Here is a 19913-nt window from a genome sequence, read left to right on the forward strand (position 1 = left end):
GTCCACTCACTGGTAGGATAGAAGAGAAAACCACCTGTGCGCCCATCTCCTTTAGGATGATAGTCCTCCATCAGGCGATCGGGGCTTCTCCTGGCCGCATCATTGCATGCCGAGGGGTCCTGGCGACAGATGGGGCCCTCTGTACCTCTCAGGATGGAGTCACCTATGATGATCACGCGACGCTTTCTCCTCTTGGCCTGCTTGTCTCCTTCGGCCTGCACAGGATGCGGAAAGCGTGGAGTTGCCTCCTCCCCGGTGTCCTCCTCTCCTTCTTTCTCCTCCACAGTTGCCAGGGCCTCGTACCTGTTCTCCAGCCGGACTGGAGGAACTGGGGTACTGCTGTGTTATGAGCAGTCCTGGTTCAGGAGGTGACTGTCTGCCACTCTGCAGTGGAGGGCACTTCTTGAGGTGCATCATCTTTGGGTGTACAACCCTGTAGGGAAAGAAAATATCTGTCAATTTCTTCCTCTGCCTCCCTGATTCCCCTCAGCCTGCTAACCTCCTCCTGGAGCTGCCTCACCTGCGCCTCCAGGGCCCTAAGGCGGGCACCTGCAGGACAGGTGTGGGGGTCCCCAGTCCCTGCCCCCCCATGCCTTGCTGGGCAACTGCCGCAGGCCAGGGGGTTGGGGGATGCCTGCCCCCCCATGGGCTCTGTCTGGGTGGAGGCCTCAGACAAGCCCCGGGAAGGCTGGGCCCTGGCAGCACTTCGTGTCGACACCTTCGTAGGAGTTGCTTACTTGTCTTTGGCTGAGTGCGGTGCCTTTGCCCCACGCTAGCAGGAGTCTGCCCCTTGGCCCTTCCTGCTTGCCCACCGGCGCGAACACCGACGCAAATGCCGGCATGCTCTTTTTATTCAGATTTTTATTCATTTACTGTCTTTTCCATCATGAGAACATTACTAGCTTTGTCTTTCTGTCAGCTTCTCATGCAAATACCTGTGCACCTTCTTTCATGTTTCCCTTTAGATATGGAACACCTATTTCCTGAATTTACTTATACCTGTCACTTTTCAGCATCTGGACAAGTAACAAAGCTTATGCATTGTTTAGTCTGTGAAATGCAAATCTACCCTGCTTTCTGCCAATGGCTATAAAGCCACTATACTTTTCTTCAACAGATATGTCCTGAAGTCTCACTTCTGGCACAACAACTATTACCAATTAGTCAATAAATGATTGTTAGGTGCAGGGGAAGATGGGATAATTAGCACTTCATGGTATGTATCAAACAAAGTTTGGCCTCAACCAGGCTTTCACTAGAGCTCCTATGTGACTTTATTGATGAGAATAAAGTTAATAGACATGCCTAGGTGTTTACTTCATTGGGCCCCTAGTTAAAAAATAATTAAGAATGAGGCTGAGATTGTATAACAATGGCATCTCCTGGTTGTCAGAGGAAGAAAGGAATCTCCTTGTTGCCTGAGGGCCAGATCTGGAAAATCTACCCGGCCCATGGCAGGTCCCTTGCTGCCCCCTCCAGCCCCCACCCCCGGGCTTGGGTGTGGAGGTAGCTTGGGCTGTGGTGTGTGTGGCCAGTTCCACTGCCCCCAGGTGCACAGCAGGGCTGAGGCGGTGCAGTGGTTGGACTTGCTTCCTGGCAGCCCCTGCAGTGGTGGCTTCTTCCAGCTGCTGCTGGTAGTCTCTGCCACTGCTGTCAAACCCAGCCACACTGCCTGGGCAACCCTGGCACATCTGTCCTGCACCCACTGCTGGGAGTGCTGGATGGAGCAAGCAGGTGGGAAATCCATGGAGACTGGCCTGGGACCTGTGTTGTCAGGGCATGCTTGGCTAGGCAGATAAGATGGGCCCATGGCCCAGCACAGAGTGGTGTCTGGGAGCAGGACAGGTAGGTCGGCTGGGGCCAGAACTGGGATCTGGATTGGGACTGCGGGGTAGTGACAGGCTGGGGCTGAAGCCTCAGGCAGAGCCACAAACCAGTGAACAGTGGATTGTGAACTGGTTCCATGGCCAGTCTCCATGGAGACCCTGGGATTGCTGGGTGGTGACAGCACAGAGCCAGGGCCTGGGACAGAGTTGTGATCTGCTCCCAATGTGCCTATGTCCATGGAACCAGTGCCCATCACAGGGACATGTGGGGAATGGATCGCTTTGCCCTGGGGCTTGGTTCCACGCCCACGGATTCCTATCCCAGCCCCGGTCCCAGCCTTGCCTGCCTGCTTATCCATTCCACTTGCCCACAGCCCTATCCCATCTGCCTGGCTGAGAGTGGGGCAGAGCCACTTAAGGAGTTTTTGTGCCACAGCAGCGGGGTGCTGACCTGGCCTGCAGCAGCTCACCAAAACTCCCTAAGTGTCCCTGTGGCCGAAATAATTGCTCACCCCTGCTGTAGAGGCAGATAATTTAATCAAAAAGGAACTAACCAAATTTATGGAGGACAGGTCCTTGGAAGCTATTAAATAAAGAAAATCAAGGATGTATCCTTTGATATTCTTCCTTCCATTTTGTGTCCTTGTGGTACAAGGTATTTAGCAGAATTCACAGATTTGTTGGAATCTGTCAGGACTGTACTGTGAGTGCTTCTACTTTGGCCTTCTAACATTCTGCAACCAATAGTAGATGGTGAGGGGTGTACAAGAGGGGATGGATTACTCTAGATATACCGCATTCGGACACTTTCTACTAAAGCAGGAGTGTCAAAGGTATGGCCTGTGGGCTGGATGCAGCCCACTGAGTCCTATCATCCGCTCACAGTGCTGCCTGTGGATCTCGGACTGGCACACCACATGCAGAATGATGCATGTACTAGCTCCAGCCTTGCATGATGCATGCAGCCTCTCTGGCATGGGCCACACATTGAGCAGCGGCAGGAGCTACTGCATGTGTAGTAAGCAGAGCATTGTGCCAGTCTGCAGGGACAGGCTCTGCACACTGTATCTGGGGCTGATCTGGACTGGGCCTCCAGACTGACTGCAATGCTGACTCCAGCACACAGGGCCAGTCTGGTGCAGTGCCACCTGCAGCACATGCCCTGCACCAGTCCTGCATGCAGTGTGCTACTCAAGGCTGGGGCAGCTCATGCTGTACACAGCACATGGGGCTGATCTGCAGCACATGCTGCATGTAATGCCTGCACCAGGCTGGTCCTGTATTCTGGGTCCAGTGATGGTTGAGACTGGGAATACAGTCCATGCTGGATCCAGTGTGCACAGTTGGTCTTGCACAGGTGCCAGATGCAGCACGTGCCCCAGACTGGCTCCATGTGCTGTGTGCAGCACGTGCCCCGGGCTGGTCCCATGTATTGTGTGCTGCACGGAGGGCCAGGGCCAGGGCCAGGGTTGGTGCATGCTCCATGTGGTACATGGGGCTGGAGCCAGTGTGCACACTGTAAGCAGCACATGGGGCCAGTCCAGGGTGTGTTGTATGTGGTACCTGCACTGACTCAACTCCACAGACTTGAGTCCAGTATGTGAGCCTGATTTGGCCCACTGACAGGATACTGGGCTAAATGGTCTGACCTAGTATGCTTGTTTGTATGTAGCACTTTGAATGTTCATATGTATTTAGCTCTTAGAAAATGTGTCATTAGGGCCTACCTAAATTGCGGTGGAGGTATGCCGCTCAATGGTTCCTTCTAATCTTGCTCTTTTTTCTATATTCCCCTCCCCATACCCTGCTGATTGGTGAAGGGCCTTCACAGCCCTACCACTCGCTGCGAGCTTCTCATTGGTTGGGACCATGGTTTTAAATATGCGGCAGTTTTTGCCTTCCACCACTGACTGGCCAAGGCACCCTGACAGCCCTGCTTCTTGTTGATGATAGGCTGGGAGGCAAAAACCACAGCATATTTAAAACTGCAGTTTTTGCCTCCCAGACAATGAGCAGTAGGGCTGCTGGGACACCTTGGCTAATCGGGGGTGGGGGAGGGTGTGTGGCAAAAAGTGAAACATTAAAGGGACTGCTGTGTAGTTCATTTCTGCCATGACTTAGGTTGGTCCCTAGTCTTAATAGCCATAGATATCTTGTCCAATCCTCAAATGTGTGAAAGTTGGGAAATTAACGCCTGAGAACTGTATTCATTTCATTCATAACATGTATCCTACATCCACACTGTGCTGCTGTATTCTGAAATTATTTTAGAACTCTGGAAAAAGTGTGTGTGGTGCTTTCTAAGTATATACACATTATATTCCATGATCCAGAAAGGTTTTGCAAGCAGCACATTTGAGGATGATTTATTTCACTTTGTGGGAGATTAAAACCATTCACCTTCTAATTAGCATCTTAGTGATATAACCATTATGGTTATATAACCATCACTAAGATGCTAATAGATAGTTATACAACCATTGAGAGATATTCTAACTTCTCAGATATTCAAAGTGTGTAATCTTACAGTAAGACTGTAGCAGCATTCAGGAGTATTTTGTCATGACAGTCTAACAGTCCTGGAGGAGAAAGAGGGGACTTATTTTCTGTACAAGTTGTTTTAGAAAAGGACTGGATATAATGCAGACCTTAAATCTGGAGCATGATAAATTGATGGTTAAACTTTTGGTCCCACTGAAGTCAGTGAGATTTTACTAAAATGTGGGAGGGTTACTTCCTCTTCTGGAAACCATCACAGAGTTGTGATTTTTAAGTCTCTCTCTTGTGTTTCATAATCCATGTTTGTAAAATACAAAAAAATGGTTTTATAATCTTTAAAGCACACCATGTTCCAGCTGGAAGACAATTTGCAGAAACTGAGTTTTTTATGATAAATGAATAATGTGTGTATTTATATTATTTAATCTCTCTTTGTAAATATAGCACTTTCTTAATGAATGATTACCAGGACAGTAAGCATGAGCCCTAACCTTATTCGTTTTCCTAAAAATGAGAAATCCTGCTGAGATCAGTGGATTACAGTGGGATTCCCCACATTAATTAAATTAATAAAATGGGATTATGCTATGGGAGTGGTTCTCAACCCTTTTAGACTCAAGACATGAGTCTATGCGAAACAATACCGTTTAATTTTGACTTCCATTTTGCCATTTCAAAGGGACAGTGTGTATTTTCATCATTTCATTTCGTTTCGAAGCACTGTTCTGTTTTGTTTAGTCAAAACTGTTTCACTGTGTTTCAATGTGTTTTGATGTTTCGTCCATAGGTTATAATGTGGAATCATGAAAATGCCTAAAACTTTATTATTTCTTGCCTGATTTGAATGCAGTTTGCGGGATGGTAGCCCCTTCTGAGGGCATGAAGTCTGCCAAGTTTCCAGGAGATAGGTTCAGAGGTTTCCGGGAAACTGCACCTCAAACTGTTCAAAGCAAAACTCGTGACACTTGCCGGCAGCGGCAGCCTCCTCTCATCCCGAGTGCAGAGCTGAGGCCCCAGAGCAGGCGGACTCTGGAGCTGTGCCAGACTCCTCTTGAGGGTGCAGGCCTCCAGATCTGCATGTGGGATGAGAGGAGGCTGCCGCTGCCATCTGGGACTGGCACTGGGCACAGCCCATGCCCAGTACCGGGGAAGATTGCTGCTGCCACTGGTCCCAGGTAGGAGCAGCAGCAGCAGCCTCCTCTCATCTGGTGCGCAGATCCAGGGGCTCACACCCTTGGGAGGGCTGTGGGGCTGTGCTGGACTCCTTCCAGGGGTGCTGACCCCCAGATCTGCATGGGGCCAGCGGCAGCAGCAATTTTCCTGGCAATGAGTACAGGCTGCATCCAGCACTGATTCCAGGCAGCAGCGGCTGCCTCCTCTCCTCTGGTGCTCAGACTGAGGGGCCTGCATCCCCAGGAGGAGTGTAGCACAGCCCTGCAGCCCCTACGGGGGGGGCAGGCCCCCGGATCTGTGCACTGGATGGGAGGAGGCTGCTTCTGCCACCTGGGACTGGCAGTGAAGCCAGGTAAACCCAGCTTTAAAACTCAAAACAGTTCAAAACTTTCAAAACCCTAGTTTCATTTCAAAGCTGTTTCGAAGCCTTTTGTTTCATTTTGATTTCGCTGTTTCAAGCTCAAAACGCATTGAAACAGCTTTGAAACAAAAACCCTGGTGAAATTTTGAAATCTCTGGGTTTACCTTGTGAGTTATATTTGGACACCTAACAGTGCGTGGCAGTGTTGAAAGGATTTTGTGGCACCCCAGGCGTCCTTGGCACCCTGGATGAGAATCATTTTGCTATGGTAACTATTCTAACAAGCTTGCTGCCTTTTTGAAAATGTAATGCAAAACAAGTGAATAATGCTAGCAATTAGAGAGGTGGAGGCTCAATTAGAGAGGTGGAGACTGAAAACTTCTTATATACCCATACCTATCATGGTTTTTAGCACTTGGAGGTGCAGTTAGGTCCCTCTTTTGGCAATTGCTAGCGTTACTCATATTGAATGAGATTTGGTGCTCAGTTCTATTGTCCTTTTAGGTCCGGCTCCTGCAAACCAAGCCTCATGGACATGTCTGTGTGCTCACGTAGTGCTCATTGTACTTTCAGCATTAAGGCAGTTCAGCTTGCACAATATGGTCTTTAGATTGGTTCTTGATTGCATTTTATGTTGCAAAATGGTTATATGTCTTTTTCTTTTTCTCTTTTATAGAGCTAAAGAAGGGGTGTTCAGAAGAGTTGTCTTTTTCCCCCAAACTGGACAAATATAAGCTGACAAGATTTTTAGCAGAAAAGGCAATCAGGGTATATATGTTTAACTGTAGTTTTTAGTGATTTGTTTATCCAGTTCACACCAATTCCAACACTTGTTTTGCTTAGAACTGTGTTTTCAGGTTGGCTACCATTAACTAAGATGTTTTTACAAGCGTAAATAACTGCTAAGTTATGGCTAAAATTGTGTTTACTACTGTTAGTCAATGTGTATATTTAAAACTATCTTTTTAGTCTATCCAAGGCTATAGTGCAGATGGAAATTGTACTAGCATGGGAACATGTTCTTCACAGCTTGTAAACTTGTTCTTCTCATGCTGAACTGTAATACATTTACTTTTATACTGGAACTTATTTAACTGGTGATTACCAGCTATTCTGAATTCTGTGACTGGAAGAGAAGAATAAATGAGCAGGAGAATGAATGGACCAAATTATCTAACGCTTAGAAAAGCATGATTGTTGTCTTTTAAAAATCTATGTTGTATTTATTTAGATGTATACATATACGTGGTGTCATTTGTTAATTTGGAGTTCACTGTTACTTTGGCTTTTCCAAAATGACAGCTAGCTTATGTTTCCACTGTGCTAACCAGCCCCTTGTTATTGGAAAAAGCCTGTTTTCTCATACTGGGAAATACTTGGTAAAACTGTCTTCAGGGCAAATATTGTGCTTCTGTCTACTGACAGTCAGTAGACTATCAGTGGTTCCCATGTGTCAGTAGAGAGCTTTTAGCTCACAGATGTATCATGGATACATCTTTCGTGTTTCCACTCTATTTCTAAAATATGACACTTACAGCTGCAAAGCCATCACCATCATCTCTGGTGTAGATCTTATGTGTAAAAGACAACCCACACTGATTTTCATTTAAAACTTCATGATTTTCATTTAGAATATTTTGTCTGCAATTTCAGGAAAAGAAAATTTTTGCCATTTGTGGACCCTATCCAGTAATTCGGGCAAGTTTAAGGAAAAAAGGATGGGTGGAGAAAAAACTTCCCCCCAAGAGTGATTTACAGGACAATAAGGCTGACACTTATGATGCTGATGATGAAGGCGACAGAAAGAATGGTAGCGTATCTCAATCACTTCTTTTTCAACAAAATGAGTAAATAATTTTATGTCAGATGTTTTATCCTGTTTGGATTTTTTTTTTCATATTTGTTTGGATTTTTTTTCTTATTTGCTCAGATATCCAGAAGTGAGACATTAATGCTGCTTTCAATATCTGCTGCTTTTTGAACACCTTTTCCCCCACAGGGTAGATTTGGATGCTTTGTTCTCCTCACAAAAACTGACTAATTTACAGAAGGACAAAAGTGGTTGGAAAGCACCGTGAAAGGAAAACCCTTCTAAATTTAGACCTACCTGCTCAGAAACCTTCACTTCTCTCCAATTCTTTCACTTCTCTGTACCCTCCTGAACTATAGCTCTTTGTTGGGGTTTCCCATCCATGCCAAGGCATAACTGAAGGCAGAATTTGATCTACGGAATCTGTATTATTGGGGCTAAAGCCAAATAGAATGCCTCCAGACTCACCGTTCATAGACTGAGTTGGCTAATCTGACAGTTCAGAAACACATATTTTCACTGGAATGTGAATATATTTCATCTATGATCACTGAGGGATGATAAAAGTGCAGCATTTCAATGCACTTTTTTGATCAGAAAAAAGGTAAAGCAGACAAGTCAAGAATAGCATATTTTGTGCCATGAGGAGAGTTCATCCTAATTGCATGGAAATGCAGGAAAGAAGTATATTTTTCTGGAGCAGAAGAAATGAAGAGTACCATACTTCCAGCCTCAGGAATTTTTGCTGTCATGGATAAAACATCCTTTCCTGCACTTTGAAATTTATATTGTCAAGGCATTCCTCTTCTTATTTGCGCCAGCCATGCCCTTCTTTAATCATTGCTATAATTGTGCTTGCACTTACTTTGTTTCTTAGTTTTGAGGAAATTAGATTATTTAAGTAACTAGATGTAGTTTTAATTTAATTTAAGAAGTTATTACAGAGGCATATACATTACATGGATTGTCCCATTAAGTTATCACTTATCCTTTGTTCTGCTGAAAGTAATAATAGTATTTTATATATGTGCTAAGTTTCATCTAAGGATTTTAAAGTTGTTTGCAAATACTAATATATTAAATCTAGTAACAATGTTGGAGGAAGTTCAGTATAATGTTCCCCATTTTCCAGATGGGGAGACAGAGGTAGAAAGAGGTTATGCAATTTTACAAGGTGACAAGAGCATAGACATTGCATAACTTAAGCATAACCTATGGTGTTTCTGGTAAGGTGTCCTATCTCCAACAATTTCCAATATTAGCTGTTTTAGAGGTAGGTGTCAGCAGCTTTTAGTGGACAGTTAATAATCGAAGTAACCCCAAGAAGTTGATTATGGTTAATAATAACATAGTAAATCAAAGATATAGTTGAGAATAACAAATTAGAAGTCTGTCTGTTGCTCTAGCCAACAGACAGCACGACTTTAATATTTCATGGTGATTCAGCCTTGGGCAGTGGATGTACACAAATGATCCCCAGTACTGAAGACTATAAGTGGCACTGCTTGTACCTATTTTATAGGTTATGTTGGCCAAACTTAGCAAGGCCCTGTTTCTGGTCATTTTGCCAAACTAATAACTTGGGCTGCAATTTTTCACGACCCGTATCTGCCTCAGACTGAACTTTTAGGAAGGTTCAGGTAAAATAACTTAGCCATTTTTAGGCACCTCCATATGTGCATATTAACGCAAAGCAATAAACTCTTGTGCATATTGTGCTGGAATTTATTGCTCATGAGTGCCATGTATGCTTGGGACTGCAGCACAGGACTGCTGCATGCTTGGGACTTCAGCACATCTACATGTATGCTTGGAACTGCAGCACTTTGAACTGGGTTGGAGCAGCCCTGGCTGGCGGGCGGTCTAGGGGGTTAGTCCAGGAAATGTTTGAGGCAAGGCAACTTTTGTAGTTGAGAGAGTTGTCTGACAAGTTTTAGGTGCTCATCCTTAGGTCACTTGATGCCAGAAAGCTTGTCCATCAGCTCTCCCAACTATACAGTTGATCCAGTTAAAGGTATTACTAAAAAGCATTGCCTCATTGATATCTACCTCTGTTACAAATTTTTGAATGTGGGTAATGAAAAAGGCAGGGAATTGAAGAAAGAAAAAAGATGGTCTCAGAATTAAGAGCCCTGAAAGAATTCAGTTCTTCAGGGAAGCAAACCTTGCTTTTGTGACATGAGGCAAGTCACTTAATCCAGATTTCTCACAGGTGGCCATTAACTCTGTGCCCTCCTTATTTTCTGGGTTCCCAATTTAAGAGCTTCATGGTCTGATTTGTAGAAAGTGTTTAGTAACCTGATCTGCAAGCTGAAGGTAACAGGAGCTGGGGTTGAAGAACAAAACGTATTCTGAAAAATCAGGTCCTAGGCAATTCAGATTGGGCATTCCATATTACTGAACATTTATGACTTAAATTCTTTGTGTCCCAGTTCCCCCCATCAATAAAATGGAAATAGCACCTTCCCTCATCTTATAGGGGTGTTGTGAAAATAAATTCATGCCTGTAAGACACTCGGATACTGTAGGGCTAAAGGTCATAAGTCCATAAGGAAATGAACAATTACATTGTTAGACTAGTGCTCTAATAATGTGCAGTAAATAAAGCATGGAACAACTTTTAACAATGAAGTTAAAACAAAGATATTGAACAACTACCCATTCAGTGAATGAAGCACAGTCTATTCTGGTGCACTAAATGAAGCATGGGTCATGTGGAAAATACAGTATATGGTCATGTAGTTAAAAATAGTATCATGATGTATACGTCAAAGTAGCCAAATTCAGGTTGTACAAGCAGTGTTCGTTCTGACATCTCCCAGATTTTGGAAGCTTAGCTTTGAAACTTTAATGCTCCTTTAGTGTATTTTTTTGTAATTTATTAAAAAAATACTTGATGGTACTAATGTACTAATCAAGGAGATAACATAAATATGGAGCATCTTCTATGGAGCATGTAGTTTGTTTCTCAAAATCCAAGAGGAAGACTGGACATCTCACCTATTTCTAGCTCTCTCGATATTGAGCCCATCTTGTGTGGCTGCTCAAATCTTCCTTTAAAACAGTATATACCTATATATCTCATATTGTTATATGTTTTCTAAAGGCAAAAGAAATGTCTTACATGAAGAAGTGTCCTGCTTTGAAAAGTCAGATGATATTCATGATATAATGGTAGGTTGACATACACGTTGCTTTTCTTCTTGGAATATATCTTAGTTATAAGAATAAGGCTTAATTACGATAACATTGTTTTGTTTTGTTCCATTCAGTTAGCTTATTTCTGCCATGCAACCACAAAGGGACAAATTATGCTGAAAATAGTGGAGATTTATAAGACAGGAATTTGCTTGATGGATAGCAAATCAATAGTGAATTAATGTACACATATATTAGGAAGAATTTGTCCCCTTAATATATTTTGTGGTCCAGCAAACTAATATTCAGTGCCTTCCAGATGTATATACAGTTCCTATTGACTTAATTGTACATACAGTTAACAGTGCACTTTCCATTCAGGGGATTTGCTTCACTGACTTACCAACTACTCATTTAAAAGGCATTTACACAGCAAATCATCATCATGATTAAGGGAACCACATGGCCTTGATCCAACTGCATACTCATTGAACTCTTTCCACTGATTGCAAGGGAAGACAATGGGAGGATAGTCTCTGTGCTTTTTTGGTATTCTTTGTTATTTAGTTTGTCATTTAGTGCTCCCTAAAGTTAATTGACTGACATTCTACAATAAAGAAAATTACATACATTGTGGGTTATCTGGTTGTTCACTGCTTCCTCATATCAAAACTTCATCAAGTTATTTTGGCCAGTTCTCATATGTCTCTCACTACTTAAACAGTGCTGGAACACAAGGATGTAGATCACTACAGCAACTCTGAGAAGGTCTGTGAGTGAATGGATGATCAAATTATCAGTGATTCTACTACTCTGAACAAATCAGCAAAGACAGTCAGAATGGCCCAACAAAAAAACAGAGTTTGAGTGGAGAATAGGGAGCAGTCAAAGAAACCATTTTTTACTATTTTGGGGAGGAGAGGTGTGGGGGGAGCTGGGAATTTCTCAAAAAATATTTTTGAGCTATATGCAGTCCTAGAGCCTTAAAATCTCAATACACTGTAGGAAGTGGAGTGTGTCAGCATGTGCATTTAAATTGACCCTCCTTACTCTTAGAAATTCACTTTGGATGTGCTATATACAACAGATAGAGTTAATATGACTGTATTGTATATTATATTATAATATGACTGTGACTGTACATATTCTCCTAATGCTAAATTGTCATAGGTGCCTCATCTCCTAGCTTCCTTTGTCCATTAAACAAATACAAATCCTGATTATCATTTTGATTAATTGAAGAAGATGATTGTTTGCTACTGGACATATTGATAAAGGGTTCCTTGGACTTAAATCTGTAGAATTATAATATAGATTCTTTTTTTGTGCTAGTCTAGGTTGGTAAGAAATGAAGAGCCATCCTTTTTTTGGACTATAAAAAAGGATGCTGTTAATTACCGTGACTTACATTTTGATCAGATGCTGAATCATTATGCAAGAACTGGCTCTTTTACAACTAAAGTAAGTATGTTGTTAACCTGACTTGCCCTTAGTCTGTTCCACGCAATGTACCCTAGGAATGGTACTGGTATTCAATTTAGTAAACAGAGTATAAGATAAACTGGTACATGAGCAATAGTTTAAATCGATTAAATTTGTTTTCATTTATTTCTTGACATAGGAAGTTAAAGTTAAATGCTTTACACATGTGGGACCAGATTCATTCTTGGTTATGCACAAAAGTTTAATTTTTCTCTAGTGTTAGCAATATATAACCAGAGGGAGATGCCAGATTTTGCAAAGGAGAAATATCAATATACTCAGCTCTAAATCATACGAGGTCCCAGTCTTTCAGTGAGTATTTTCATGGAGGCCCATTGACTTCATTTGGGCTCCTTGTGATATTCATGACTCTGCTTTTATAGATCCAACTGCAGGATCAGGGCTCAAGCAAGCTGTTTGCTAAACGCATGGTATAATAATGACAACTTTAGTCATGGACTGACATGAGTTGGGTGATATGGTATTGAAGGGAAGCTAGCTATTAGCAACTCCTTGTTTGTTTATGCAATTTTTTTGCCAGTGGCAACAATGGCTCTTAAGAGAAGTATGGCACCTTTTTGTTTATTGCTGTATTTTCTGTGATACAACATTTCCCCAAATAAAACATACACCTTGTTTTTGGAAGGTAGAATATTTCTTTTTTGGTGAAGAAAACAGCTTCCTCACTTAAACCATTCACCCCAATTTTGGGGGGCTGATTTTGAGGGAAAAGGTGCATGTTGTATGTGAGAAAATACAGCAATATTTCAATTTAACTTGCATATAGTTTCATTATTCCACATCAGTCTTATTGTAATAATTTCCCAATTAATTAACTAATTCTTGGAATCCTCTGAAAAGAGACTCTGACCAGCTTTTCCAAAGGATATGTACTTGATTAAATACAATGAAGTTTTAGGTCCCTAATTTGGAATTATTGTGAAAATTCAGGGTCAGCTTCACTGATGTGAACAACCCTGATGAAGGTAGTCGCAGAAGGATAGTGAATAAAGAGTTCATAATTGTTATATAGAAAGAGCTGATCATGTAACAACAGCAGGAGGAATCAATGAAACAAGAGGAAGCGAAAAACAGATTGGGAGAGGTAGTCTTTCAGGGGCTGGCTTCAACTGTTAAAGCCCTAACTGGCTTATGAAAGGCTGTCTCCCACCTTGTGCGATTTTACCAGTCATACAGGTAGCTAAGGTGCTTTTGCTGGTCCTGCCTTGCTCCATTTGAAGAAAGTTAAAAGCAGATATCCTGAGTTACAAAACTTACCCCCTTGGTCCACCAGGGCTAAATTATTTTTAACCTCACTGTCACATTGCAGAGCTCAACTTTCCATTTAGGCATCTCTCCCCCAACTCAGCAAGATGCTTGCACATGTCCAGATTAGGCATGTTTTGCTGGATTTGAGAGAAGGGATTACTGAGTAGGGAATGTAATTAGGAGGGTGAGATGGCAATATCCTTATACGTGTAATATAGTGGGCAGCCTGTTTATTATGTTGAGTAATGATGCATGGTTGTCAGTGTTGTGTGTTAGAAGGTGTTTGGGGGAACAGATAAGCCCTAGGTTAATAGAATTACATTCTTTATAAATTGAAAGAATTTATACATAAATTTTGGTGGAGGTTGAGATAATCTTGTTTATTCTCATTATGTGTGTGGGAGGGAAATAGCAAACCAAGTTTACATGCAGTTTAATATATTTATTATTTTCCTTAAGATTGGGCTTTGTTTGAATCTAAGAAACTTGCCATGGTACGTGCAAGCTAATCCAAATACCTTCTTCCCCCGCTGTTATGGTATTTGCATGGATGTTGAGAAACAGGATTTTATAGGTAAGTCACATGAGTCTCAGTGTTAAGTCTTAAAACTTGGTTAAGGAAGATGCTGAGCACTTTGGCTTAGATCAGGGGTGGGCAATTATTTGGGCCTGTGGACCACATAGGCAGTTTTGGGGAGCTGTAGCGGGCACCCTCTCCCCACCCAATAACAGCCCAGAGCCTGAGTTGCCCAGGTCCAGGGCTGTGCACGTGGGCTTTGGCTGGTCTGGAGTTGGTCTGCTCTGGTTGGGGTGGGTACGGGGCAGGTGTGAGATGTAGTGGGCCAGGGCCTGGGTTGTGTGCGTGCATCTCTGCCAGTATCCATGGGGCTGGGGCAGTGGTAGTGGCAGCCAGAAGGAGGCACCACCACCTGGGCTGCTTGGAAGTGGAGTCCAGCTGTGGATCCACCCCAGCCCCACTGCGCATCCGGGGGTGGCAGGATGCACCACGGGCCAAACGGCGCCTGGGTTAGGTAGGACCAAGAGACCAAGCCCCCATGTGAGTCGGATCTGGCCCATAGGCCATACTTGGCTCACCCCTGGCCTATGTAGATCACAACCCTGCTGCACCTATCACTTGAAACCTGCCAATAGCCCTACTGAACTTAAACATAAAAGTATTTCTAAAATGTAGTGCTGGAGCACTGAGCACCCTGCAGTGTCAAGTCCATACAACCAAATTACCCCACTCAACTCCCCAGGAAGCCTCCATTAAGAAATATGCACTAGCTAAATCTGTCCTCATCACAGGTACACTGGGATAAATCCAATGTCACAGTTACTGGATACATTTGATATTCATTGGCAGTAACACTTGGTAAAAGCAGCTATTTCTTACCAGCAATATGTCCTGTACCAGATTTTTGCATGACACTCTAGAACAGCAACACTTAGGAGCTGCACAGGGCCCTAGCACATTGTTAGTAACTGAATATACTGCAAAAAAATGGATGTGAAGATGTTCACCTTTAAAATACTTAATTTATTCTCTGGGTCTTTCAGAAACCTGGAATAGATTAATCATCCATTTAGCAAATTTTAGCAAATAAGACATGATTTACAAAGCAGAGGGGTTCTGGCCTAAAGATTTCTATAGGATGAAATTATTTCCTTATTTTTATTTTTAAACTGAGGTTATGATAATAGAGTTCATGTGTACAAATCTCTTATTATGATGCTGGAATCTTTTAATGATGTGAATAGAAGTGTCAGTGACATGTCCAGTTTATGAGCTATTTTGAAAAAAAGCAGGAAACATTACTGTTTTTTTATAGATGTTAATCTTCCTTGCTTCACTAAAAATGTTATGTCCCTTGACTACAAATTGAAAAGGGTTGTCTGTTGCCAAAACCAAATCTGTTAAAAATTTCAAGAAATATTTCATTCTCAAGAGTGTAAAAAGCTAAAGTTGTGACAAAAATGTTATGTTGGATTAATGCCAGCTAAAAAGTTTAAATAAATGTATATGCAAAGTAGAGGGATCTTGATAATTACCTGTGACCAAGAAGTATGGCTGCAAGGAGGTAGAAGGGTTCAAGATGGTTTTTGTGCTCTGCAGTTTGTGTTGCCAGTTCCATCCTTGGTCCAAATTCTGCTTTAAGTTACCTTCACCATCAATGGCCTGAAGCACCAGCTAGCGTTGTCTGAGATCCTTGTCAACACCTCCACTGCTAGGGAATATTTTCTTTGGCCAGATATATTGGATTAAATCTTCTTTGCTTTGCTGGTGCAGTGTTAAGTGGCTGCAGTGCAAAGGAGAATATGAGCAAAAATTTGCATATTATCTGTTCTTTTTACAGTAAAAGAATTGTGGTCTGGAAAAAATGACTCTTTTAATTGGATTTAATATTTCAAAAGGCACATTTCCTCCTCTGTTCAGGTCTACTGGTAATCCTTTTAAAATAATAACATTGCGCTACATGCTGGAGAAGTCATTGTAAACATATTTATTTGTGCATATATTCTATATGCAGAAAAGTGTAGCCCCCCAAAGTATTAGCAATTTTTTATGGCATTTTCAGATTTTCAAGCTTCATTTCTAAGTAAATTCTTCCCTTTTTTTAAATGAGATGCTTCAGATGGATGCGTAGTGATTCATGCTGGGTAGGGGAACTTCAAAAGATTTTGTTTTGGAGTTTGCTTCAGGTCATATACGCTTCCCAGAACTTAGATATTATTCAAAGCTTGGCTGAAGTTTCTAAGCAAACTCTAGTCACACAAACTATATTTCTTAGAACTCCTTGCTCACATTGGTTCTGCTTGTAGATCACCTTGGTGGTGAGGCCTGACATTCTTCTGGCTTCCTTTGGATTTATTAAAGGAGTTGTGGCCTGTCTCATTATTACCCTTATTTCCCGTTTCCCCCACCAAATGATTTTCTGACCTTTAGGGGTGTTTTCTTGTTGACTGTGGTCACCTATCCCATGGTGTCCTCAGAGTGCTGACCAGTAGGCATTGCTATTCCTTCAAATTCATGGTGTTGGAAATATTCTGTGGGTTGGCAACCATGATGAAACCATTTTCCACTTTTCATCCGTAGGACTAAGAAATATTTTGTTGCTCACATTTTGCTGTCTCTTTAAACTCTATTGCAGTGTCCACTAGGCATATCTAGTAACTGAAAGCAAACAGACTTTTTTGTATCCAGCATCAACATCCTTCTTACACAAGAGCTGCAAATAAACTTCTACAACTGCAACCTAAGAGGGGGCTACCAACTTGTAACTAGTACAGACCGCTTTTCTTAAGTGACTACTAGGTTTTTTGCTTTTAGCAAAAGACTGGTATATAGAATGGAAAACAGATAGTATTTGTACTCAGCAATGTTTCTCACATAGTCCTTATGATAATTGTGTCCTTCTAACAAGTGTTAGCAGTTTGTCTGTTAATAGAACACAAACTAAAATAGTATGTCATTTATTTCAGAGGACTACAGGAATACAGCAGCATCTAACATATTAAAGTGGGTCGTTGGTTTTAATGTCTGCAATAAAAAAATACAGAAGACTAAAGAAAAAGGTTGTAAAGAAGATGTAGGCCAGAAGAAAGGTATTTCTGAAATATCAGCAAAGTAACACTACAAAGTTTGTTGTACAGAAAAAGGGCCAAGGAATAGCTTGCGCATCTGCAATTAACGCATGTTTCAGAGGCAAACATTGTCTTTTTACTGCAATAAATATAGTGATCAATGTTCAAAAGTTATTTTTAAGCAACAGCTTCCATAGTTATGGCAACATTTATTTCTGACAGTTGTTTTGTGATGGATATGATTTGTCTACAGAAATTTAAAGCATTTTCATCTCTAGTGTATGTCAGCCTTATTTAAAGGGTGCAGAATAATTTGAAAAATTTTACTTTTTGTCTATTGCTTCTTTATGTCTTTGAGGCTCAAAAGAACTTGTAATCCCACTTTGTATTTTGCAAATACATATTTTAATATATCGTAAGAGCTTATGCCTGAAACTAGGTTGCTGTTAAAGTTATTTACAGTGATTTTTGTGGATGGCCCTTCAAAGTCAATACTTTGCTATTAAGTTCAGAGGGTGGATCAGGAATTGGGGCTGGCATTTTCAGTGGTGGAGAGGGACAGAAGCAGAGAGCTATGAACCTAATCCAAAGTATGTAGTGTTTTGGGAACTTTCCCAAATAAGAAAAATGTCAGGCAGCTGTGCATTTTTTTGGGCATAAATATGAGTTGGGTAATCTACAGTGATTTTCATCTTGGTTTAGAGTGAGGAATTTGAAAAGTCAGGCCATCTCAGGTATGCTTAAGTCTGTAGGGACTCGCTTTAGTTGCTTTCTGATGCAGGGTCATTGTTACAGAAGCTAACCCAGAGGAACTTGAGACAAAAAAAAAAGTCTGCTAATAAAAGGTAGACAGAGGTGTTGAATTCTAGAAATGCTTACTTACTAAAACTTCTAGGGCATACAGACTAAACTGAAGAAAAATATAAGAAAAACAGATAAAAACACTGGCTTTTCACATTCAGTAAACTCAAACAGGCTGCAAATGGGAGATTCCCTATAAGTTGTTGAAAACTTGGTCTTCTGATCATATGTATGATCACAAAAAGTATACATACCTCACTTATAGTGTCAAAAACATTTTATTTTTTAGGTTCTGAGTGTTCTGATGAAAATGTCAAGCAGCTTCCTGGAAAACTAATAGACATGGCTTGCAATGCATGTGAGATCTACCTTGGGCGAATGGAACACAAGGACATCGACACAGCAGTGAACTCTTCTGCCACGCTCAATGAGGAGGAATGGAATGAATTAGTTGAACAGTACTACTCTCTGGTTCAGTAAGCTTTTACTATAAGAGTCAACTCTTTTGTTTTAAAGCCCTGATTAACAGCTAGATATAATACAATTAGTCATCATGAATAATACTATATCTGACCAGGATCCCCAGTTGAAGGAAATGCTTCAACATGAATAATCTCTCACAGTCCGCTCCTAAATGTAAACTCAAGTTGGAAATGAGTAACTGTATAACTAGTATCTGTCAAACTCTTGATTTTAATAAAAATAGTAATCTCTACTCCTACAACTCTATGCATCCATGACTCCGTACTTTGTAAACAAGGTCAAATATTCAGAGTATAACAAGTGGAATCAAAAATGTAGCACAGCAACTCTATACAACAGTTCAGAATGGGAAGGAGAGAATTAGGACTTACAGAAAGTATTTAAGTAAGCAGCATGGAATTTTTATGAGGCTCAAAAATGGGACAGTTTGTTACAGCTCATAGGAAATCTCTTGGCAAAATATATTTCTGTCAAAAAATGAACCTGCACTTGAAACATTGAAACCTACACTTTTCATAGAAACATTTGTTTTAATAAAATTTTCATCAGAAAATTTCTAAGATTCAGGATGGTTTGGAGTCTGGGGAAGGAGTGGTAGGAAGAAGATGGGAAGGAGGCATGAGAGAGTGAGCAATACCACTGTAGAGTAACCACAGTAGTCTGGTTGGGCAACTTAACCAGAATGTAGGAGACCTAGGTTTATGCCCATGGTCTGGGATTTGCTAAGAGTAAATGTAAAAGATTGATTCAGCTGGTAAGATAGGTGAGAGAATACCTAGTCTGAGAATCCTACTTTGGCATTTGGCTAGAATTAAGTCTGAACAGCTTACTAGTTGTGGGATCGGTTGTCACTTAAGTGACTTTTCCATGCCTGCCAGCAAAAATGTATGGCCTCAAGGTTTAGGCATCCACTGACTGCCAGTTTTGAGGATGCCATTGGTACCCACAGGGAGACTTTAGACACTTAAAACGACAGACAGTTGAGTAAGTACTTTTGAAGATCAGGGTCTGGGTCTGAAAAACTTACAGGATTGGCTACAAAAGGAAAACCTGCTTCTTTTAGTGAAGAGCATATTAGGCCTGTGTGAAGCAGCTAGTATTCGCTTTGGATTCAGATTTGGCCGATTTGGGGGACAGTGATTCGATTCGGTGATTCAAATTACTGTCCTGATTCGATTTGGCTGAATCTGATTCAGATTCGGCTGCTGCCGAATCTCTGAATCAGCCAGGCCAGGCCCATCCCCTGCCCCTCTGCCAGCCCGGCAATGGCTGCCTCAGCTACCAGCACTTGGGGAAAAAAAGCCTCGACTCAGCGGGTGGTGCCAGGTGGAGGGCAATTCCCGTTGCCTCATGCTACATGGAGGGCTCTGCATGAGCCTCCCAACTACCTGCCCTTGTTCCCCCATCCCCCTCATGGGTGCCACACCTAGGCCAGCTCTAGCCCTTAAAGAAAAAAAAACCCTGGAAAAAACCTCTGGACTCACTG

The 19913-nt window shown here is 41.8% G+C and overlaps 1 protein-coding gene across 1 annotated transcript in view; it reads left to right on the forward strand.

Annotated features, from left to right (window-relative positions):
• The first annotated feature begins 10825 nt into the window (after positions 1-10825).
• TTLL8 (tubulin tyrosine ligase like 8) overlaps positions 10826-19913 on the forward strand; it is a 20632-nt gene continuing 11544 nt past the window's right edge. The window contains exons 1-5 of the mRNA XM_019543959.1: positions 10826-10843; positions 12140-12268; positions 14018-14132; positions 17042-17164; positions 18234-18420. Of these exons, the coding sequence (XP_019399504.1) occupies positions 10841-10843; positions 12140-12268; positions 14018-14132; positions 17042-17164; positions 18234-18420 (557 nt within the window). The 5' untranslated portion in view covers positions 10826-10840. The remainder of the gene's footprint in view (positions 10844-12139; positions 12269-14017; positions 14133-17041; positions 17165-18233; positions 18421-19913) is intronic.

The sequence above is a fragment of the Crocodylus porosus genome, unplaced genomic scaffold, assembly GCF_001723895.1.
Source record: "Crocodylus porosus isolate Cpor-Errol unplaced genomic scaffold, CroPor_comp1, whole genome shotgun sequence".
Lineage (NCBI taxonomy): Eukaryota > Metazoa > Chordata > Crocodylia > Crocodylidae > Crocodylus > Crocodylus porosus.